Consider the following 25304-nt stretch of genomic DNA (forward strand, 5'->3'; position numbering starts at 1 on the left):
ACGTGCAAATCCCGATTGCTCATTGTATTTACTCGACATATTATTCCAACGTTGTAGATCGCGGCCGCACGCTGGCACGAAGCATCCCATTCGAAAACGGAAACGTTTACTCTTTTATATAACACGACGCATGCATTCGGGTATTGCGATGTGTTCCCCAGCGTTAAAAATCGCGAACGCAGTTTTATGTAAATCCGGGAGAATTTTAAGGACTTCCTTCAGCGAACGATGACGTCAGCGGCTTTTTGCCGCTTTTTTGCCGCGCTCGCGAATTTCAGCTCGTGCTCATAAAACACTTTCGATTCTCGTTCGCCGAAGCCGAGCGTCGCCTGGCCGGTGACCGTCGGCCGCGTGCATCTGCCACCGCCGGGCGACGAAGTGTAATGCGTGTCGTAAAAAAAAGCGGCCCCGACGCCCGTGTACATCGGCACGCTTCGACGCACCCGGGGTGGAGCCGGGCTGACCGGGAATATTAGCGCGACAAAATGGAGATAAAGGAAATCGAGGATGCGCGCGTGTGTGACCGTGAATTTATTAATAAATTTTGCGAGGAACGCGGTGATATCCCCGGGCTCGATTGCGATCTCCAAAGAGTTACGCGGCCGTCGCGCGGAGATGCTTCTCTCGCCCCAAGAGCGGTAGGCATCGCTCGTCGATTAATTGATCGAAGGCGTCGATTAAAACATGCGAAAAGGAACAGCGTATATAGCATCGGATGCGATAGCGCGGCGCTTCGTTTGCAGAACGGGGAGTAATCTACTGGTTGCACGCGCGACGCATGATGCATTTCGCGATCGCTTTCGCAATAATCGCCGACGCTCCATAAACTTTCAATGCCGGCGGCTTAAAATACGACGCGGAATTGTATAAATCGTTAACTAAACGTTTTTTTTTTTCTTTTTTTTTTATCAACAAATTATACTTCCATTTCTCGACCTGTTGCACCTCGGCGCGGCTACTCGCGCCGTGTGTTTGCCATTTCGGGATTCATGTATTCACCGGGACGGCCCTGAAAATTAGATCCTCGTTAAGCGGTCGTTTTGACCGTCCTTAAGGTGTGCCCCCCGATATTTCTTCATCCGAGTTGTTCACCTCCGGTTCTCGGGGCACGAAAACGAGCGCGCGCCGCCGCGGCGCGCTCAGGTGCCGCTTTCCGCGGAGATTCAGCTGCTACTGCCCTCCTGCCCGCCCCTCGTGTAGAAAGGAGGCGCGCACGAAGGATGTGAGGATCTAAGGGCTACTACCGGGTGGTAAAACATACCGCGGCGAGAGAAAAAGAGAGAGAGAGAGAGAGAAAGACAGAGGCTTGGTTACACCTGCTTTACAAAAGACGGACACGAAAGCCCGTCTCTCTCCCCGTCCTGCGCTCTTTTCCCCTTTTGCATATCCCGTCTACCTTTCCCTTAATAAATGATTCCTCTCCCGTGCCGCCTCTCTTTTCCGCGCGGTTTCCTTCCTCGCTCCGCGCCGTAAAACGCATGCACGGCGATCGCGATCGTTGAATATGTAGATCGCGTCCGCAACGTGATTCCAAATAATTTCGGCCCGGCTCGGCCGGTGTGCGTGCGGACGGCGGGTACGCGCGCGCACATACGCGGTTGCACGCGTGTCGGCTCTTGTAATTTATGCACCGCCGTAAAACAACGCGCGCCGAGCACGCCGCGAGTGTTGCCCCGCGTGTACGCGCGCGCCGGTTGCGTGGGCGCGCATTGTTGGAGTGCCGAATGCGTATCGAACTTCCTGGAGTGATTTAGCGCGGTATTTACGCGGGGAATCGCCGCGGCGAAGACCGCCGACGAGCGGCCGCGTTCTCCGCTTGTACGGAAATTAATACGGCGCCAAGTGCGCGCCTCCTTCACCCGCATTTCTGCCTTTGTATCTTTCATACAAATTAAACGACGTCCTTTGCAGCGGGACGTAATCAGAATCCTCGCCTTTGCGGAATCAACACCGACGTTAGAGATCGCGATGCGGGCGAGCGTCGTGCAGCGATCCAATCACGTTTTATGAAATCATAATCGCGAGTTACGAACCCCGATTATCCTTTTCTTTATTTTTTCCTCTTCTTTGGTTTCTTTTTTCTCTTTTTTTTTTTTTTTTTCTCAGCGGTACACGTGGGGAACATACGCCACGTGTCGCCTGGTGGTTTAACACGTCGTCGCTTTGCTCACGTCAGTACGCGGGGATATTCATAGTTTTCCTTCCCTCCGCTCGTCTGTTTCTTTGCGTGTCGAAATTACAACGTGTCCGAATTGCCGTCGTAAATCTGTTCGGCTCGTAAAGCCGTGCGTATCTCAATTACACGTATGTTTTCTTACACGTCTCTATTACGCCTGTGTTAGAGGAGAGCTTACGCACGCGGACCCCCCGGAGGGGGATGCCGGCTACGTGCAAAATAATCGCCGCTGTTTTATCGCGTTACGATTTTATTACGTACAATGTTACAATTTTCAGGTGACTATCGAGCCGCGCGATCAACAGCTCGCGGTCGCAATCGTGCGTTACCTAATAATACCGGCCGCGCCGCGCGGCGTTTAATTGAAAGTTTGACGGCCGACTTAAATGTCGCGTAACTAAGTACGTGCCGTTATCGTAACGAAACGCAAGCGTGGGGTTCGTTATTATTCGCGATGCGCGGAGCTAAGTGCAATCGGGCGATTTTCTTTATTTACTAATCAGCACGCGAAGAACGTTGGCCAGGAAGAACAAGATCTCACGGTGGTCTTTATTTCTTCTCTGCTGCCCGTTACGTGTACGTATACAGGTATATTTATATCGAGTTCTCGATTGCGAGAACGTTTATCCAAACGAGGGACATCGACGCGCTCCTGGCGTGCGCGCCTCTCGTAAATCTACTTCTCGTTGCCGGCGTTAATCTCCTCTCGTGAACTCTTGCGTCTTATTACGTGGTATCAAGGGCCTTCTGGGTTTTTGACACGCGGGGATACCGCGTACACGTCGGCCGCGGCACGTACGACAACCGTCCACAAAACCGAGGCGGAATATACACCTGCGCAGCTGCCCGGCCCAGGCTCGGCAGGTGAATCTTCCGAACTCACCTGATCGTCGTAGGCCCGCGTGTACACACACGCGACCGCGTGCGTACGCGTGTAACCGGCACGCCGCGGGTTCGCATTAACGCGCGTAGACGACGAAGAGAAGAGAGATCGTAAGCGAGAGAGAAAGAGAGATGCGCGTTTGCGAGCAAGCGATCCGCCAGTCTTCCCGTCTCGGCGAGGGAAAAGTGTCTTTCGAAGGCATGGGCAGGTGATATCAATTGTACGAATTATGGTCGATTGACTTGCGTGAACGGCCGGCTCGTGCCTTCCGTGGCGTCGCGAGAAGAAAAAAAAGCGACCGCGTCTCTTGCCCTCGTCATCAAGGTAGAAATCAACAGGCGCGTGAAGATTTGAAAGAAAAAATTCATCCCAGTCTCGGTTCAATTAGCTTAGCTAATTAATGCTTAATGCTTACTAATGAAAGTTTTTTTTCTTAATTCTTAATTTATTTATATTTAATCGTCACTTTAATTAGTTTCGTGACGCAGAGCGTTAAATCGTCAATTGGAAAGGCGTTGCAAATACTTCTTAGCACCGTGCGGCGTCGTTCTTTATTAGTTTATTAGCATTCGCCGTGCGTTAGCAACACCAAACCGGCGGAAACTCCGATGTTATCTGACGCACAAAAAAAAAAAAAAAAAGGACGATGCGCACCGTGGCGATGTAATCGGTCATTTGAGGTTGATTCGACAACGACGACGACGAAAAGCACGCTCCGGGGCTTGCAGCAGGTGATATCAATTGTATACATATATTACAGACGACGATTCGACCTGCGGTCGATCGCGTGTGTCTTTTATTACGGCACGTGCCGACGGTTTAGGAAAGCCGAAGACAACTTGTCAGCTAAGATAGTAGAGCTCGACGTGTTCTCGCTACGTCGAACGACCCCCCTACGCAAAAATCTAATTACCAGCCGCCGTGAAATAGAAAAGCGCGCGTCGTCGCTGAAATTGGCGACGGTAATCGCGGCGTGATTGGCATCTCGGTGGCAGCCGAGAGGGTGAGCCGCGCGAAAGGGGGACGATCGTTAATGCGCGGACACTTTAACAAGCGATTACGCGATACGGTATTATTTGCGAGGTGTTTGCGAAAGCGAAGGCCCGACGGAGGTGAGGTCCGCTACGTCTCGTTCCTCGTAGACTCTAATCCCCCGTTCTAATCAGATTAAAGTTAAAAACTCTCGCGCGCCAAGCGGAGCGTGGATGTAATTTGCCTCGAGAGTAGGCAACCGTTGCCTGACGTTCGGAAAAGTTAATCCTTTGATATCGCACTCGTACGCGAGGTTTTCTCACCGGAGTCTGTCAGTGGGATTGACAAGAATGATATTATAAATAAATGATGATGAATAATTAATGTAATAATTTTTATTTTATTTTTTTTTTCTGTTACATTTAATGCGAATTCACAATAAATTTCAAAGTTTCCGTATCCGTTCACCGGCGCGCGCGTGCTTATAAACGAAGAGGTGCGGGTGGCTGGCGGCCATTAAAAAATTCCTCGCGCCGTCCAGGCTTATGTTTTCCCTTTGTTTTGCCACGACGTCGCGACAGCGGTAATGTACGGCCGTCCCCGAAGGACAAGGCAGAGCAACAACCAGCCGGGTACAACGGGAAGTCGGTTGTAAAGTCGGGCGAGCGCTTTTGTTGGGCACCGTCGCGTCGGGCTGGGAAACGCCACCCACATACGCGTTACGCGTGTTCGCTCGCCACTTTTTCCACGTGGTGCAGGAAGCTGTCAGGAGCACGTGAAAGCTGGGAATATCCGCGGCGCGCTCGATGCGTAACGCGTTTAATGGCGAACAGTGGTTCGACATGCACGAACCTTTGTCTACTTCACTTCGGAACATTGGAAACGTTGTATTAAGACACGTGGAAAAGAATCTTTTTTTTTTTTTTTTCTTTCCCCTCGGTCGTCGTCGCAGGGCTCAATTTTTACCCGCAGTCCGTATTATGCCGCATATCACGCGCATATCTCGCGTATCTATATTAGAGAGCTGACATAACACCGGCTATATTTGACTACCGGATACGCGCAGCGTACAACAAAGTGTGCCGGAATGAAGCGGACCATTAGTGCATCACACCGTGCCATCGCATGCATTCGTACACGTCTCCTCCACGCTCGGCTCATCGCGCGCGTACGTGGCGCGCAAGCAAGCGAGATACGGCCGGTGCATGTCTCCGCTAATCTAATTTACTTCGGGCCAGATAAAAAACTCATTTACCGCGAGGCCAGGCAGTCTTGGGAAACGACGTTTTTCTGCGCCCTCGAGAGAACCGGAAGTGACGCGCCGGCTTGCCCGGGTCTCGGCGCGGACCAGGTCACGATGAAATTCCCTTCTCGCGATGAGGCGAACAAAAGAAAAAAGAAAAAAAAAAGAAAGAAATGGGTAGGAAGCGCTCGAGAGGAAAAGAAGAGGCGAAATCAAAGTGTCGAAATTTAGACTGAAGAGGATGCTCGAATTCGTGAAAATTGAAAATTAACGTCTCCGCTCGTATCCGACTGTTCCTTCGTGATATTTAAAGTAAACAGCTTTGAAACCGCGTAATTAAAAAACGGTGAGAGCCATGGCAGAAAAGTAAAAAAAAAAAAAAAAAAGATTTATTTAGACAGATTGGGATGGGAAAGCGAGATTGATTATGAAGAAAAAATAAAAAAAGTCACACGTTGTTAATTTATTTTAATACATAATTGTTATGCACGCTTGTGTGCAATACGACACGTTTCTCAAGTCTGATTTCCATGTATTTCCGCATGTATCTGTAGGTAGAATCTACATCAATGTAGTTCTGTACTTCCTCTGTAACAACTAATTAATAGCGTTAATCATAGGTGATTAATTAAAAAATAGTAGCGCGCGTGGCTACGCAATAGGTGGAATAGTGAAAAGTAGATATAGAGGGAAGATAGATTCCTAGATTGCACTTCCCGGCTGCGCCAAGACCCCCAAGCAGTGAAATAGCAGAAAATGGTTTAATCGTTAGAATACTATTACGCTGAATAGTGTTATAATCAGTAATGAGCGGTGGATAGCACTTAGCGCAGTACTTTAATGCAATATTTATGCACCGCAACGTGATATACAGCGAAGCGCCTTCCACTCTAAATTTATGCGTGAACGAGAATTTATTTCTCATTATACTTACATTTCTCAATATTTATATATTTTTTAATATCCTCCACTTATATTTTATATCTATATTTAGCTCGGCATAATTTTTATAGTGATTTAAAGCAAATTTATATAATTTCACAAATTTTAATTTACGCGATATGCTTATTCTTTTATAACAATCGACTCGTCATTCATCTCGCGGACAAAAAAAAAGAAAGAAAGAAAAAAATGTGTACAAAGCCTGTAACGAAAGATATACACTCGTCGAAAAAATAAATTTGGGGATAAAGAGTACTAGAGGTATTTTGCGGTAAAACTTTTTCCTGTCGGCTCAGCCGCGCGTCATTATTGTGCATCTTTGCTCCCGAAGCGGCACCTATAATTCATTGGTTCCGCGGCAGGTGTTTCCAAGCCCTCGAGAAGCGCCCTGACGCAGGGAAACTATTAAATCGCGATTTTATGCCTGATCAGCGTCTGGACGCGCCCCGACTGGTCTACCTGAATCTAGGAACAGAGAGACGGTTTACACGCTAATTAGATCAATCTTTATCCCTCGCGTGACTTTCTCATCACCTCACACTTCGGTAACGGAAAATTAATGATATTCCTTAACATCTATCTTCATCTCGTGTATTTACATTTAAATTGCGTATAAGTCGCATAGTAATTTCCTTCCGACGGATAAGTTCCTTCTTTTTTTTTTTTTTAATTTATCCCCCATAAAGAAATACACGGGTGTTACCTTATTTTTTTTTTTTTTTAATTTTATTTCTTATTTTCTAGTTAATATCGCCAATTAAAAACCATTCAATCGTAACACGTGGGTTCGTAAGGCAAAATACGCAGACTAATGAGACAGGGATTGCCGCTCGCAGCGAAACTTGATTCGATATTAAGACGTGTATACTTACGTGCCGACATTGTTCCATAATCCCATCATAATAATGCCGCGTCATGAAAGTTTTCGGGACGTTCGCGCGGACGAAAGTAATTCCTGTTTATCGGGCGCGCCCGATTAATCGTGCTGACGCACGAAATGGGGGGAGGGGGACCGCGAAAGCGCGTCCGTTGCATTCCATTTTTGGCCGGATCGTCAATTGGGTTACCGGTTTATCAACGTGCGCGCGTGGCCGTATGGGTGGCCAGCAGAAAATTCCGCTCTCGTCGCGAGAAAAGCAGTACGCGGCGGGCAGGTGCGAAACCTCCTGGGATGCCACGAAGACTGATTAGGGAATAAATGTTCCTCGGCGCTTGAGGCAGGTGATGTCTTCGCGACGGAAAAACAACTTCCTGCCCGATCGACGTCCGTCTCCCTCATTACGTCTAAAAATATATACGTCTTATCTGAATTTTTCATTAAGTTCATAATTACACTTAATCGCGGAATAATTTCTTGCCGAGTGTCTAGCCACGCGTAACGAGAGGCTCGCGAGCGAAGTAGACAGATCGGTAATCTTTTCCGCCGTGTGGACTCGGTGCGTTTTGTGTCTCGGAATGTTTGAAGATACGTCGCGGAACCTCCGGGGCTTCGGGGATGAATAACAGGGCGCAAAAGCGATGAGCGCTGCCTCTTTCCCCTATAATGCGAAATTATATACGTAACGAGATGCGCTTGAAACTTTGTATCGGGCGTAATAATGGTTCTTCCTTCCCTCTTTAATTTTTTTTTTTTTTTATCGACACTCTGTCGCACATATCGAGTGCATGTTCAGCGCGGCGCGTATTTATGAAAGCGTGCATCGGTCGACAGGTGCAGCTGCAGCGCAACACGGGGCACGCGTCTCCGCTCGTTGCAGCTGAACTAATTACCGATGGTGCATGGTTAATACGAGACTCTCGACTTCGGATCGCCGTATTATCGGGACGCTTTTGGCTGCAGGTTGCTTTCCTTTCTTGTGGATCGGCTGAATTACTTGGCGGCACGCCGTGTATATTCTCGCCCAGTTCCGTTTCCCGTTATACATATTCCTTTCGATATTACATAATTTTCAAACGCTGATGTAGAAAACAATTTGGCTTCACTAATATATATTTTGTGAATCTCCCGCGTTTGTTATTCTAAAAGACGACGGTATCGAGCGCACGCGGCCGTAGATTATCCACAAATTGTTATTAGGTTTTGTGTTATGCAGTTATAATAATCGGATGTCTCTCGGATATCTTTTTTTTTTTATTATTATTTTTATTGACGCGCCGTCTCAATTTACGGTTAAGTGAAAAAGAGCCAGCGCGTGCTTACGAGATAATTACTGGCGGCGATGACGAAGTGCGCAAATTATCTGGCAGGTACGTAGATTCATTGCGGATAATGATTTACCGATAGAAAATAGAGAACCGCCCGGGGAATAACATCTCATTTTCGTATCAAGGCACGATGCGCGGCAATTGACACGCGGCCGCGCGCGTTTCTCATTATATTAAATTATACCGTCGTAATGCGAGTAATCGATGGCACTCATAACATTTAGCCATTTAATTCGGAAATGAGAGGCCGTGATTTTTTGTCAGGCGTAACAGTAGAAGTAATAGGCCGCGCGGGCTGTAATTTATAGCTTAAAAAAAAAAAAAAAAAGAGAGAGAGAGAAAAAAAAATTATCTCTCTCAATGGGTTAATGCAAGAGCCTCGTCTCAGTTGTTCTCTTTCTCCCGATCGATCTTCCGTCCTCCTCTCGGCTTTCGTATTGCCGTATTATCGTGCCACCTTCGACCGAGTAGTGGGCGGGACGGTTGCTTGACAGATCGACTCAATTGTACGTGGTAATTCCACCTTTGCGATCGCGATGCTTCTTTTATCGTGCAGTTGTCATTGTCAAGAAATATATTATTACGCGATGCTTCTATTAGTCTATGCTTAGCCCGTAATTCGCGGCCATTAATTACCGCGAAAGCGCGCGATTAACCCGCCTGCGCTTCGCCAGACGGGGAGGATTATTAAACTGGAATCGGAAAACGTTTTTCTTTTTTTTTTTTTTTTTTTTATTTTTGTTGCCTTTTCTTCATAGCGTACATTGACAAATGACACATTCACAATCCTATTAACACATCGCGGCGAAATATATTATCTCAATTCTCTGTAATAAGAGATTTTTAAGGAATTAAAATTTATTTTCACATTTTTCATACTTTATTAATTCTATTAAGCAGTTTTATATTTTCTTTCTTCAACACTGGGGATTAAAGAGCGCCGCGCTTTGCTCGTGCCATTTACTTTTGCTCTTGCTACGTTAAGGAAAATAGATTTACGTTTAATAATGCTCGGTAATAAATTACGAATGTGTCTTTTTCTATTTTATATAATTTGTTTCATAAGTTTAATATAATATATCGAATCAGAAAAGTTAAATGTCCATATGTTTTTCGCACGTGTACTATTCTACTACGCGTGTTGACCTATCTTAACGCACGTTCGAGTGCCGCCCGCGTCCCGCGCCATGCGAGTGCAGGCGACGATCACATGCTTACAGTCGATTACGGCGATCAACGAACTCGACAATGTTCGGCAACCAGCGGATTCGGCCGACTCAGCGACTGGTAGTCGAGTGCTCGCTAGTTAGATTAATACGCAAGAGGTCACCACGCTGCGGACAACGTTTCGATAGCTAGCTTTTCTAGCTCGTTATTAGACATCATTAATTATGCCTTAATTAAACAAAGTAACAGTCTCGCCCCATGGCTCGCGCTGGACAGTGGCCTGACGAATACGGCAATCCACAATATTCACTCAGTAGGTTAATTATGATTCTGCTCTTTAGTCTGATTATCCGCCGGTTACGATTCCACGATACGTATGTACAAAGTAACGTTCGAAAGAATATTCGGAATAATATTCATGTAATATTCGCGTTTTCTTAAGTGTGCAGAGGCCGTAGAGGTTAGGTGTACAGGTGCGGGAGAAATGTACACAACAGTTGCGCGACTCCGAGCTGTGTCCTTGAGCGGCATATCACAGTCGGATGCTCCAGCAGTTGAGCTAGACGGTACGCAGTAGATACGTGTCCGCGTGTCCGCAGCTTCGAAAAGTAATTACAGTTAATAAATTAAGATATTAGACGACGATACGATTTTATTACATCCAACGAGTTCAGCGAACAATATTCTTCGCGGAGAGTATTCACAAAGTTATTATACATTACATATTACTTGCCGCATATTACGCATAATTACATATATGTATATTTAACGTAGCAGTTAAGTCTTCGTATCCATAATCTATAAAGTATAATTTCTCTCACGAATACGTAGTCTTATCACGGTGGGTGGGTAGTATAGTTTTAGAACACATTCTAACCGGAGATTTTTTTCTGTTTCAGATTAATACTTGGAGAAGCCACCGTACCTCTAGTACCACTAGACGATATTTACTGTAAAACCGCAGCCAGTTTGTCGGCCACATGCGTTTCGAGAATTTCGTAAGTAATCAGGCGCAGAATTTAATTGTGCGATTTTGATAAACGAGAATGCCGTATAATATCAGGCGGTTTTACAGGTTTCAGGCCTGTTTTCACGAGTGTTTTATGGAAGGAAGGAGGATCAGCCCGACATACTAGACGTTCTGAGAGGAGGAGGAGGCCTCGGATAGGCATCAGGCACCAGCGGAGCAACCCCTGGGTAAGAATCATTTCCTTTTCATAAATAAATTAATAACTATATCATTTAAATAACAGACAACTTAATTTTTAAATTTTTAATTGATAAATTGCATAGAAAAGCGTATACATTTTTGTAACTAAAACATGAAAATGTATTCCTTGCATTTATACATTTAAATTTTTTCTTTATTTGTTACAGATTACTTGTCTTCAACTCCGCTGCAGCGCATTGTCCAGTAAGTGGTGATGGGTTTTTTTTTTTTTTTAATTTAAGAACTTCGGGTGGGAAAATAATTCTAAACCCGGAAAAATATTTATTAAAAAATTCGCGTTATCGGTGCTCCGCGTAAACCAAAACTTGCTTTTTAGTAATAATTGTAGTAGTAGTAGTTATAGTTCCTATGTATATATCTCAATTGTATTATATGTATGTACAATATAATAGTTTTTTACAGCTCTACCGTCGTCGCCGATCGAATATAATTCGAACCACGGTCGGGGTTCGTCGCGAAACCGAACAAAGTAACCGGACGATCGAAATTTATTTATAAATTTTAGAAACGGGAGTACCGCCAGTGTCGGTCGATTAATAAAGCAATCCGCGCGCGTATTCGCGAGTGTCGCGAGTGACCTGTGGATGTTGTGACCTGTAGATCTGAGTTCTGAGAGGAGGAGCAGGTCCCGGATGGACATCGGGCATCGGCGGAGCATCGTATGGGTAATTATCTTTTTTTTTTAATTAAATTAAAGTAATCTTTTTTTTATTTATTCGGGTTATTTTATTTTCATAATAATATTTAGTGAAATAATTATAAAAAAAAAGAAACCTAAATTTTTAGAGAAATTTTCTTCTGCAAAAATATTTCAAAAATTAGATAATTACATTATTAAATATCTTGTATAAAAAAAAAAAAAAAATTTTGTATAAAATTATATTTGAAATTGATGATTATTTTATGCATATTTTTCATATTTGTTTTTCTTTTGTGTGTTACAGATTATCATTACATCCTTCTATCTTCGTGTAGCTGAACTCCGCCCGCATCTCATCAAATGTGAGTCGCATGTTCTTTTTTTATCTAGGCAACGTATTTATGATAAAATATAATTTGCATAAAATCTGTATGAAAAAATATAAATCTGTATATCGATATATGTTGAATTATAATAATCATTAACAATATTGTTAATTATGTAATTAAATATAATTTAAAACTGTGCTTTTTCTCGTAAATAAAGCATAGCTTTAAACTATATTTAATTTCTTTTAAATATATAATTTAAATTATATTTAATTTCTTTTAAATATATATTTTAAATTATATTTAAATCGTTGCCTATAGTAGTGTTTGTTATTTGGCAAGTAGTGTAGCTTGCTTTTCCCGACTACCTGGAACGTAGTCAAAGTTTTCGACGTACTTCCGACGTACTCGACGTTAATCGATCACTGTCCGATGCGTAACAAATATTGTTAAAATATCGTTATCCGCAAAAAAAATTTTGGGTGGGAAGTTATTTTAAAATATTGAAGTTTACATTTTCGTCCGGTCGTAATAAATATCGTTTATCAATCCGTTCACGATTCGTAATAAATTAATAATATCGATAAAAAAAAAATCGAGAACAGATGAAATAAAAGTCGAGCTGAAAAACGGTGTTTATCATTTCGTTGCGAAAAAAAAGAAATAAAGGAAAGGACTTTCGCGTGCTATGCGATCTCATTAGTGTCCGATGCGCCAATGCGTTCGACGCGACAAGGCCCTCTCGGCCTCCCCGCAGATACATTATCGAGTTTGCCTTTGTATGCGAGTATATAGACGTCATGGATTTTGATGGATCGAGTAAATTGTGCGTGGTAGCCCCTGTGTTTGCCCTCGCGATGGTTTATTTGTCGCCTACGGAAAACTGGATAAGATTATCGATCGCCGCGGTTAAATACTTGTTTCTGAACCCGGTCCGGATGAATACAGGGAGCCTTTTATGCAATCGAATCGTGAGAAATGACAAACAGTTTCTGCCGGACTTGTCTCTCGGTATTTGCCTTCCGCGGCTCGCAGCGGCAGTTTATTCCGAGATTACACGCATGCGACTGGAAAGCGAATTCTATTAACGGTTATAAATCGAAATGAGAACGGTCGGATGCCCGTGGAAGGCATCTGCTCGTTAAATCTGGCCACGGCGAACCGGTAGCGACGACGAAATTACTTGCGTTATAATTGCGTTGCCATTTACCTAATTTTTTTTTTTTCTTTCTTTCTTTTTTGCTTGGCCCGTCCGTTTAAGACGCGTCGCGTGTTTTCGTGCACGCCACGTGTCCGCTGGCTATGTCCGCTGGCAGGTGCTTTCTTCGAGAACACACGGTTGTCCCTTGCCCCGACGAATCGCCAGAAATAATATACGGAGAAGCGAATATTTCTCAGGCGCACTGGCAACAATTAATGAACCTCGAAACTCGTCAGTTCTATAATATCTTCTTCTCCCAAAAAAAAAAAAATTCTCCCTTATCTTCTAAATGCGTCGCGTCATGAAGAGACTGCGACGAAATTCTCGCGCGTAAATAAAAATTTCTTTATCGCGATAGACTGTGTTTTACGCACCCACCGTCGATTGCAGGGAACTTCTCCGGCGTGAACGAAATGTGTAATCGTCACACACATTTCTGCGGTCTCGATCGCGCACGATTTTAGACCGCGCGATCCGCAGGTGTTCCGCTCTCGTCGAGACGTAAGCCGGTCGGCGCCGACCGCGCGTTCGTATAAAGCTGGCCAGGTAGCGGCAGGACTCCTCTCGAAAGACCGAGGGACATTTTAATCTCTCTTTGAGACGACATTGAATCGTTAAAAAAAAAAAATTACCCGAGTGCGCTATAAAAGTCTAATCATTTAATTGCTTATAATTTATAAAAAATCTCCCGCATATCTCGTCTCGCACGGGCCGAACGTTGCGCACGTCTCTCCAAACGAGCAGGTGAAAATCTTCGATCGGCGTAAATATACATTAACGGTTAAAACGGTTCGCGTTCCTCGGACTCCCCGTACACGTGCCAACGACTCCATCGTCGTAGCGGGCAAGCTGCACGCCGATCGGACGCGATCGTATGAATCAAGTGGTGCGCGACAAAGGTATCATTACGGCGGGAATCACGGTCATTTGTCCCAGGCGTTCTAATTAAGAGTCGATCGGCCCGGGCTGCATTACCCCGCGAAGTACGCCACGGCCTCGACGCAATGTGCTGGCGATTTCTTTTTTTTTTCTTTTTCTTTTTTTTTATTTTTTTTTTTTATTTAAACGCAATCGCCACAGCATCTGCGCCGTGCGAAGCGAAGTGACTATCGTCGCGCGCATTTCATGCCCAGATCTTCGCGAATATAATTTTCAATACGTAATTGCGATTTACATTGAATATCTTTCGGGGAGAGGATCCTTTCCCTCACTTTGACGCTCGACCCGATTGTTCGTCTGTTCTAACGGCAAATTGTTAACCAACTTTCTCCTACCCGTTCCAGAAATCATTCCGCCGTTTTATTCTCCGCGGCGTTTTCTATATGTTACGTTATCGCGGACTCGGTTTTTATACTCTCGCTCATTTTAAACTCTTATATGACGCTATTGAAAGCACGCGTGAGAAATGGAAGATATTTTTCTCACAGACGCGCGGTGGAAGCGCCTCTAGCTCGTGTCCCGGTTTTTAACGATTATTACGCAATAAATATCGCCGCGATTTAGACTGTGCGTTCGCTCGGGCAACAGAGCTTGGAAACGGCTGTTTCGTACCCCGTCGAGGCGGTGATCACGCGAGTTTCGGCTGTAAAATCGGCAAAGCGCTCTATTGTTTTATACCGGCCATAAAGCTTCCCGAGATATTCGTGACCGACCGAGTGAATAAAACTGCGATCATTAATTTTGCCAGACGTGACGGCTCATTTTGCTCCGTTTATACGCACAGTTTTAAGAAGCAATTCGAATTGCTTACGAATCGTTTTAGGAACAACTCTTGAACATTCCGAACAGAACGGCTTCTCTTTAAATTATAATTTGTCTAGTACTTTATTTGAAGGTATTTTTTTTTTTAAACACGCGTCTATTTCCTTTCGCGTTTCGCTGACCGTTCGGGCACGCACACAGACGATTTACGCGATTCACTTCGTTGGCCGTTGCCCTGTATCTAATGCGATCGTTAAATAGATCGCATATTCGAGATTGGCGAGGCTCAAGATTGGGTAGTGTCCCCTAACGTTTGAGAGAGCACCCCTTGTGCCATCCGAGAAAACGATTTTCCACTCGCTGGCCGCAGCTTCCTCTCTCCTCTCCCCCTCCCGAGATCAATGGATCGTTCGATCGCGACAAACTTCACTATTCCGCTCTCAACCGACATTGAAAGGGATTTAGCTTAACCGTTCGCTTTACAACGAGGGTCAAGCGGATGCCCGAGTTTTTCTAATAACAATGTTATCGCGAGGGCCAATAAAGTTTCATTTCTTTCTTTAATATCAATTCTCGCAGTTTTCGTATAAATATAACGTGTCACATTTTTTTTTTTAAACGTCTCTAAATTATAATAAAAAATATTTTTCTATTAAAAGATCTGTAAAGAAAATTTTTGCTATTTTTTTGGAGGGTTTTTTTTTTGGTTTTTATCTTTTTTGCTTGAATCGAGTACCGTTTGTTTCACCCGCGAGAGAATTATTTTCTGAGGACTCGCATTACTCGGCTCTAGCCGAGGAAACTTTTCCATCGATCGACAACCCGAGAGAAAGAGCTCAAAGTAATATTATTTAACCGTTAAAGTCAGTCCTCGTTAGGCTCTCACCGATAGAGGCGTGGGTCGTGTCGTCGTATATTAGTTTGGAAACGCCCCCGCGGATCGAGGGGGATGATGGCACGCGAGATTAATAGCCACGGGGTCAAGTACGTCGGTATATATATACGCGAATTACCTTGGAAACTTACGGCCGACGTAGCCGCTTAGGTTGTCTGGAAGCGATCGAAAACGCGAACTCGCAGGAATACCTCGGGGTCAGCTCGATTCGATCCGAGCGAGAGGCTTTTCACGAGACATTTCATCCCGCTGTAAGAATCCCCATTTCGAGTAGCAACGAAAAAAGATCTCAGTCAAATTTTTACATCAGCCGATCGGCGCTACCAATTTCTTTTTTTTTTTTTTTTTATTTAATTATTAAATTAATATTAAATATAAATTTAATTATCAAACAATTTTTTTTAAAACCAAGTCATGGACAGGGTGAAGGGCGACTGCCTTTTTACGAGAAACCCTTCCCTCGCATTTTTTCGCGGTGACTTAAATCTTCGCCGGCGATGGGAAAACACGACTCCGCGACGCAACGGCCGTATCTTATCGCGATCGATGAGATCGCGAGATCGATAGGCGCGCGCGACCGTCAAAGTGATCGCATAGCGCACATATCTGTCCCGAGGAGTGAACAACGGCCTGGCGTATATCTATTAGGATTCGACCCTTCGCACGCGAGGTTTTCGTTACGAAATTGTTTCTGGCACGCGGCGAGATTTTTCCCCGGCGCGCGTTTCTCGCCGCGCGATCTTTCCGGGCGCGTGCACGAACGCGAGCACGGCCCCCTCCTTCCCCCCCGGTCCCCGTAATTTGTGTTATTCGCTTCGAATCTCACGCATGCCGGTTGTAACATTTATTTTATCGACACGCACGATCGACGGCGCGCGAACTTTTATCCGCGCTGACCTCACGCGGCGGGCTGGCGGGAGAGGACGGGACGAGTGGCGGAAAGTAAAGGAGGCCTGGATGCGGAGCGCGAGATGCCGGGAACGCCGCCGCGAGACAGCGCGCACGTTACGACTCATACGACTATAATAGAAAATTATTCACGCATTACTCAATCGTCGTTCGATTAACTCGGGGAAGATAATGGCACAATTGTCTTGGGCTTTTTAAGCGCGCCATTCGCTCGCGAGGATTTACGAGCCTGTTAATATCGCTGATTTACTTTCAACGGTGTCGGCCGGCGACGCCGCGGAAATCCGTGTCTCTGTATGTGTTTGTATATGCGTGGTGTGTGTGCGTCAGAAAACAGGAGTCTATTAAAATTTATTCGTTTGCCGACGACTCCGCGCTCCCGGCGCCGTGATTAATGCCGGGGTGGCGCGTTGCGCAACCGTCCCCCGCGAGCGTAGAAATATGCGTGGCAATCAGGATGTCACGATTGACTAGTCGCCGCGTTTGCGTATTTCCAACGGGACGTAGAAAAAAAAAAAAAAAAAATAAAATAGAAAAAAAAAATAGAGTCCACATTTTTCGCGGCTCGACGAGGATGTTAAAAGCGTCGCGTTTCGAAGCACTCGAGCGCGCACGTGCGTAACGTTGCGGGCGGGTGTTACACGCTTTTCGCAATACCTTCGCAATCTCGCCCGGGGAATTGATTCACGCCTCTCGCAAGGGCGGCCTCTCGCAACGGCATCGTGATCCGGAAATGATTAGAAAGCGATCGTAGAAAAAGATGTACGAGCGTCGGGAGTCTTAACGCGCGATTCCGGAGGGACCGCGCGCGCCTTCCTCTCGCTCGGGCATTAAATCCTCGGGCGCGCACGTTCCCCTTTCCGCGAGTCCGGTTCCTGGACGCGTCGGTCTGGACAAATGCCCGGATACCAGCGGTGGAAGTAATGCGTCTTAGAGCCGGTGCCGCGCGACGTGCCACCACGGTCGCGTAATGTCCCCTGCAGCCCATTACGACGTTCCTCGTACGGAGACAAAATCGAGGATCACGCTTTATCGAGGCGAGTGAAGCGAAAAAGAGAGAGAGAGAAAGAGAATGAGTGAGTGGTTACTCTCGCCTTCGGCCGCGTCCGTTCTCGGAAATTTATCGGGAGATTATGGCGCGAGTCCGCCCTGCAAGTAAAACGGATCTTGAGACTCGCTGTCGCTTTAGTTTTTTTTTTTTTTTTTTATTTTACTTGTGAATTCCTCGACAGTACTTGCTCAGAAAAGCACGAAAAATTCCGATGCCCTGGCGTTAAATTAATTTTTCACAGTCAGCAGAAATAAAGACGAAATAAAAGCCTAAAGGCTTTCATTGTCCGGCCGTACGTCTCGGATTCTTCACTTGTCGGCGCAAAATAATTGTGTAATTAAATTCGTGTCTCGGAGAAAGGCAGGGAGCGGGACGCAAAGCAGAACGTTAACGAGGCAGAAGTGACTAGCTAGTCGCGCTTTTCTCTTTTTCGGCTTCCCCTGTCCTTTTGTTTCTTCCCTCTTTCTTTTTCGCTCGGTTCCCGGAGCCAATTTCGAGGCTATCGCGCTCCATTTGCGATCGTCGGCCATCCATCGCGAGAGGGAAGCTTCGATGGTTTATCGTGCAACGACACAGGTGAAAACGTAATTAAGAATGCCGCTTATTAAACCGCGTTGCGCTCGCCGTAAGGCCGACGCGAGTAAAAGGCAAAATAACCGCCTGCCTGGGGCTCCATGGGTGGCACGGTTAGCAGCCCATCCATTTTTCTGACTGCTTGTTGTTTCGCGCCGGGGGTCCGGAGCTCCTTCAATCCCGAACCTCCGGTCCACCCTATAAAATCTTGTGCTCTTCGCTATCCGTCCCGAATCCGTGAAGCCGGGCAGCCACCATAAAATCTCTCGTCCGTCTATCTTCGGAAAAACTGCTTCTCAAATTTAATTTTTTTTTTCTCCCCCTCATCTGCTTTCTCGATCCTTTTATTTCTTCGGCAAACATTAACTCTACGTCGCGACGCGACGATTCCTTAACGTTGGTGCGATTACGTTTTGCCATTCGATTAGCCAATATATCTTTTTATCGGTCCTTTTCTCACCGATATCTCGACGATCTCCGTAGCGCCTCGTACGTCCGTGAAGTCAATCGATGGGCAAAGTGCCGTGAATGATTTGCGCGTAAAAAATGCCAACAGTAAACGCTGTTCGCCATAAATGGTGTACGAACGTGACGTAATTCATCCGCGAATATCAATTCGGGGGAGTTGGTCTTCGGTGAGGTAGATACTCGAACCCTCTTCCTTTACGCGGGTCCACCGCGTGATTCTTGCGTGGCCTCGCAGCGCGCCAGTCACGCTGCTCTCATCAATCTTGTTCGATTATTCCGTGATGGGCGAAAAAAAAAGACAAAAAAATAAAAAAGAAACAAAAACGGCGAGCGGAGTGCGGTCGGGGAAGGGACGAGACAAAAGGGTGGCACGAGGTGGGCCGTTATAAATGGTGAGGCGATTTGATTTCTATTAGGCGACGTATTGTTCGCTCTTCGCAGGGGACCGCGCCGCCACAACGAGCGGGCCCCCAGTATTAATGAATTTGCACTCGTTCGTTCGCGGATCACAATCGGTAACGTATCAGCTAGAGCTGGCGAGGCGAGGCGTTATCTACGACGGCCGCTCGGCGGGGTCTTATCGCAGCTCCAGAAATCACGCGGGTAATACGCTGGCAAAAATCGCTCCGGTGATTTTTTTTTTTTTCGTACCACGTCGATTAGCATTCCTCGACGTACACACCGTGAACCGTTGTGCGATGCAGCTGGAATTAACGTAGATCTACTCGAACGTCAATTGGAGAACGCTTGCCGCGACGCGAAACGGTGACTCGGACATTAATCTATGTTAATGAGATGCAAAGCTAATTGTGCGCGTATATTAATCGTGCATAAACGCACAATTGGCCGCTTCTTGTTTTTTTTCTTTTTTTTTTCTTTTAACGTTGCTATTCACGGCGGCGATTATCGCTCGTTTCAGTATATTCAATTAAAAGCCGTCGATTTCCACGCATGGGGTTTTCGCTTCGCCGAGATTTGTTTCTGCGTTTCTCGCAACGGCAAGATGATTAAATCGAGTTAATCTTTGATTAGATCAGGACAGCCGCAATTGATCCTAATTACCAAGCGGAGGTAATAAATGGATATTGCGTCGATTGGCTGAACCGCGATTTCCATACAGCGGGTTTTCATCGGCCTCGACCCCGGCGCGCGCGGCGAAGAGAACTTTGCCGGCAATACGGCGCAAGTTAACTTTTGCCGGCGTATAATAACATAATTACGTTAATCGTCGTTAATTAAATCGCGCGGGGGAGGGAAATTAACGTCGCCGGGTCGTCGTGGCGGCCGGGGCGCCGATAACGGCACGAGCGAACAATTAAAATGCAAAACGATAGCGCAATAAAATTATCGATAAGCCGCGCGCGCGCGGACAAAGTGAGCGTCGTAACTTATTGCCGCGTCGGGATTACATCATCGAGCGCGCGCTCCGATGAATCCGATGACTAAGAATAAGAAGCATTTTTGCCTCTCCACGCGGCGAAATATTATTACTTTCGTTTTCTCTCGTTTGCGCAACAATCGACGGCGCAGCGGTGAACTCCGCCGGCTGACGATAGACCAGAAAAAATTGTGTGTTACTAAAAAATTTGCCGATCAAACCTCGTCGATCGTAGCTTCTTTTCCTTCCCCACTTCGACTTGATTATTTTTATTAATTACTGTAAGTGAACGAATAACGTAAAGCGCTCTACATACATCCTCCCGAATAAAGGAAAATAAAAAAGGAAAAAACATTTTTTTTTAATTATCCGCCGAATCGATGATTAATTAAAATTCCTATTAGCGCCGTCTGTGCAATTAAAAATATCGGGCGCCGTTATCATTTCGTAACATTTTTACGTTGTTGTCCGTTCAGAGATTGCGCCGTTCCCAAGTCCGCAGGATGCACGCAACGCGCCGTCGAGCGAAAGCCAGCGCCCGTGCACTTCCGTTTTACAGTCTCGCGGGCCGCACGCCTCTATTCGCGCGCTGACGTTAATAGGTTTTTCGTACTGGCGTCTCAATAAAGCGATATTTACCCCGAGCAGGTGCCTCGTTCGCGCGATGCCTCCTCGGCGATGAGGAAGCACGCCCACCGTCGTCCCGCGTCGTGTTTAAGGACGAGCTTAAGGGAGGTGTAAAGAAACACTGTCTACCGCGGGGCTCCTCGCCCGTGTCTCGCCTCGGTCTTTTTATGCGAGGGCGTTGACGGGAGGTGGACCATCGCAAACACACCTCGCGATGTCCGTCCGCCGGGATAATTTACGTCGTGACTTTACGAGAGTCTAACTAGCGGGTAGACGCCGCGCGCCGGTTCGCGGCTATTGCGGCTCGTTCGTTTCCGAACGCCTACGCCGCCGAGGCTTTCTTAACCGGAAAAACGTGCAAAGCACGACGGTTTGGTACAGTTCGGGAAACCTTATTGTGCCTCGTATCTCTCAATTATTATACATATTATCGGCGCGAACATAAAAAATTTCGTAGCCGCGCGAGACATGTCTGAAAACTAATCGAGCTAATAAATGCTGCGTAAAATTACATAAAAAGTACATCGGCGTGAAAATTAAAATACTTTTAGAATTAAGTTATCGAGACTGTGCGAAATGAAGTGACCGTTTTACTCTTCGCAATATCCGACGGTTAAAAAAATTTCACCTGAATTTTATGGCCGGGCCGTCCGCTGTATCAAATACGCCGACATTGATGCGCGGAATCTTATTTGCAAACGAGATTTCGAGGGGGCCCGCTGCGGGGCCTCAATTTCGAAACTGTTACTTTCGGGGCCCGGTAATCCCGCCGCGACGTGTTTAAGCCTCGAAAAAGGACCTCGCACAATGGCGGACGTGAAACCACTTCTGCCTCGGAGGACACAAGCATGAAGAAAGTAAACAGGGGGGAAGCGGGAGAGACGAATGAGGAAAGGGAGAAAGGGAATAGGAGTCGCGACCGAAAAACCGATTTCTTGCATGAATTGACTCGGCGCGGGAAGGCCCCCGGGTCTTCCTGTTTACCTGCAAGATCTCTGCCACCTAATTTCGCCGCTTCTCGACCCGCCGTTTTTGCCGTACCTTCATCCCCGTTTGCGCGCGACATGATCCTGTTACGTCAAACCGCTCGGAAGTCCGCCCTGCAACAGGAAACGTTGCGTCAACGTTGTCCCGCCATTGAAAATTCGCCGTATGCCTTTACCGATCGACAATGTTCCACCCGGGCGATTTAGTTTAATTTAATTTAATTTAATTTAATTAATTTAATTTAATTAATTTAATTTAATTTTACATCCCGGTTGCGAGAGACTATCCTTCCCGCGTGAGATTATATATCCCTCTCGCGTGTCATTGCGCACCGACGACGATTGTAGGAATTGGCTCGAAAGAGGCAAGATGGGGATCTGAATATCCCGGCTTAATGCGGGTGTACGATATTTCAATGCTACAAAGTAATAACAACCATTCAGATAGTCATGTTTGACTAATTCTCTTCATGCGCGCCTTCCCGTCTCTCATCTCCATCGTCGTGTGTACACGGAGAGATCTCAAAGATGGGACAATGACCGAAGAAAACCTATTACAATCGTTGAACGATTAGCCCGATCGTTTTTTCGGATCGGAATGGGCGAGGGAAGGCGGGCTGCGCCAAGGTAGAATCCACGGGGAGGGCATTCACTGGCTTTATGAGGCAACAATGACTGGTCATCGACGGGCTTTCGGGATCCCTCGTCTCCTCTTTGTCGACCTGCCTTGCCCTTCTCGCTCGCGTTCGGCTCCGCGGCGGCTCTCGCGATGATTAACACGCGCGTTTGCCTCTCGTCTGTTAAAAAAAACTGTCGTGGGGAAAAAAAAATAGAGTAGCATTATTTTATATATTTTTAATTATATACGTAAATTATATACACGATTCGATTTAAAAAAAAGCATACAGCATTTTATATTTTTGTTCGCATTAAAAAAAAAAAAAAAAAAAATTTGACCGCATGTTTAAATGTAAGACTTGTGCGATAAGAGCAGCACGGTCCGATTTGCACGATTTTTTTTTCGGCAGGTAAGACGGACGCGCGTTCGTTACGGTTATGTATGTACACGGGGGCGAACGGGGAACGAGAGAAAGATAGACGACGAAGGGGTCTCTCTTCGATTCGATCTGCACCGGGCAGACCGCCAAATGAAATAACCCCCGCGATCGCGCGCGATTGTTACCAGCCGCGAGATCATTATTACCTTCGTTCCGTCTCGTTCGCGGCGCGGACCCCGATGTTCATTACGATACCGGGGCGTCTTGCCGCGGCCGTCCGGCTGCGGGCTAATTGGCAATCTAATTACATCAGTCGTCAAAATTGGGAGGGGGGAGGGCTTTGTTAAAACGTTTCAATCTGTCCAGCGCGGGAGGCGCGTTGTCGACGAGGGTGACAGTTCGATTCACGGGACACGTCGAACGGCGCGGGCATCGCCGGCTCCGAACGACAGGCGGCCGTTTATCCGCGATTCCTACCACGACGTTCCACGAAATTAACATTTTAACACTCCGGTCGCCCCCCCGCGGAGACCCGCGCCTCCGCCTCCGTTCGGCTTTTTCTTCCTGTACCATCCCCGTCCGCGCGCACCTTCCGCCGCGCGCCGAGATCCCTCGATCTTGCCGGCTGATGGAATTAGATTAGCTCGATGACTCGGTCCCGTCATTGGAGCGATTAATCCAATCGGATACGTAGACAGGATCACTGCCAGGGGCAATATTACTAAAATGAGAATCGCATTCCTTCAGTCATTATTCCGCTTTAATTTCAGACGATAACGCGGGCAAAATCTTGCGGAAGCAAGAACGTTGAATTTAGCGTTGCTTCCCGTATAGCTTTTTTATTTCCTTATTCGAGCGCATCAGATTCTTGTTTTTTCCTTTTTTTTTTTTTTCTTTTTAAGAGGAACTTCAATAAAGCAGTAATATTTTATAAAACAAATTAACGACGCGGCATAATATATCCCTTTGCACTTCTCGACCGCAGATGCGCTCAATTTAAACTTTTAATATCTCGTTGCTGGGGCACGGTTTGGTTCTCAATTAGATTAGATTAGGCGGGCTTCGAGCGGGTCAGCCGTTGATGCGATTAATCCAGTCGGATGTGTATCGACGTGCATCGAGGCAGCGGGGTCTGCTTCTCGATCCATCGGAAAGCGCTACGAAACACGCCCAGGTTAAGGGGAGAGAGTCGAGGAGGAAAGGGAGAACGAGAGGGCACGAGTTAACGGGCGTGCGGATGGAGGAGGTGCCCGGGGTGAGAAGTCGATCGAGAAATCCGAAGCGATCGACGGGCCCGATCGGAAATCGGGCGTCGAGAGCGTCCTCGAGGCGTTGATACCTTTTCCTCCGCCTAAGCGCTCGGACTTCGGCCGGAATCGCGATCAAAGCCCGGCAATTAAATCGGCGCGCCAAATTTCTGGGCCTCGCGGCCCAATACCGTACCGCGGCGGAATGTGCAATTACGCGCTTTTATAGATAATTAAATGATAAAGTCGCCCGGGCATCTGCGCGCACCCCCTATGTACACAGAGTCTCTGATCGCCGCGATGCAGCGCGTAAATTTAAGATCGCGACGCGGACCGAGAGAGCCATCGAATGCCATCGTTGTTGCGTAAAAGATTTCCAGCGCCGGTTAAAATCCCTGGGATCCTGTGTCCCTCTTCTTGCAGCTTCCGAAAATAATATCGTAAACCTCTCGCAATAATCGAAACGCGACGCGACATTTCGCAATCGTGATAATGTAGATTCTATCGGTTATGTCGCTGCATGGACTTTGCGAAATCGTTCCCTCTTTTTTTTTTTTGAGTAACGATTATTCTGCGGGACTAGTACCGGACGTAGCATGGCGTGGATAAAACTATCGAGCAAAAAAAAAAAATAAAAACCAAGAGAGAGAGAGAAGCGTAAAAAGAAAGACAGACGGAAAAAGAGAGATAGGAAAAAAGGAGAGGACTCGTGGAAGTAGAAGGGACAGAGGAGCGGGTGCATTGTTTCTGTGGGAGGATCCCATGCATAACTTAGACAGTCGTGCACAGGTGTAAAAGGAGAATGCGCGTGTGGGTATTATGGGGTTTCAGATGAAGAGGGGAAACGGGGGAGGGCGGGCGGCGGCGGGCGGCGGCGGGAGAAAGAAGGACACGGCGAGAAAAACGGAGAGAGAGAGGCGCGAGGGTAAGAGTTAGAAGAGGCTGGCACACAAAGGCGCGAGTTTCGCCAAGTAATCGTGCCCATTAATAACGCTGCTGATCCACCTCCTTCGACCCCTCGCCTACTCCTCCCCCCTCCCTCCCCCGGGCGTCTACTTTGTTGCTCCTACACTCCCGGGGCTCATGGACACTTGTTCTCTCCTCAAGAAATATAACAAACCGCGCTCTATCTTATTTGATCCGGAGCCTACCAGGCGATGCTCGCCGATCGCGCGGCAGATTACATTACGCGGCTCTCTCTCCTCCCTACGATGGACCCGACGTTCTCCGGTTTAACCCTCGGCAATTATAATGTAACAGCTGGAACACTGTTGCGCGATTCTGCCAAAGACCCGGTGCGACCGAACGGATCCTTTAGCATTTCCTTTACCGTTTAATGAAACGAGACGATTGTTCAAAACATCCGGCGGACGAGTGCGATAAAATAATCCCCCGTGCGTTAAGACGTTGCGTAAAAAAAAAATTGATATAGAGATTTGTATAAGTCATTACGGAAAAATAAGGTTATCTTACGTATTATCG

The 25304-nt window shown here is 46.5% G+C and overlaps 1 protein-coding gene across 2 annotated transcripts in view; it reads left to right on the plus strand.

Annotated features, from left to right (window-relative positions):
* Positions 1 to 25304, plus strand: part of LOC139109826 (GATA zinc finger domain-containing protein 14) — a 290995-nt gene that overhangs the window by 89483 nt on the left and 176208 nt on the right. For both annotated transcript variants that reach the window (XM_070669186.1, XM_070669187.1), the window contains 3 exons: positions 10488 to 10586; positions 10664 to 10785; positions 10966 to 11002. In XM_070669186.1, the coding sequence (XP_070525287.1) occupies position 11002 (1 nt within the window). In that variant the 5' untranslated portion in view covers positions 10488 to 10586; positions 10664 to 10785; positions 10966 to 11001. The remainder of the gene's footprint in view (positions 1 to 10487; positions 10587 to 10663; positions 10786 to 10965; positions 11003 to 25304) is intronic.

The sequence above is a fragment of the Cardiocondyla obscurior genome, linkage group LG18 (assembly GCF_019399895.1).
Source record: "Cardiocondyla obscurior isolate alpha-2009 linkage group LG18, Cobs3.1, whole genome shotgun sequence".
Taxonomy (NCBI): Eukaryota; Metazoa; Arthropoda; class Insecta; order Hymenoptera; family Formicidae; genus Cardiocondyla; species Cardiocondyla obscurior.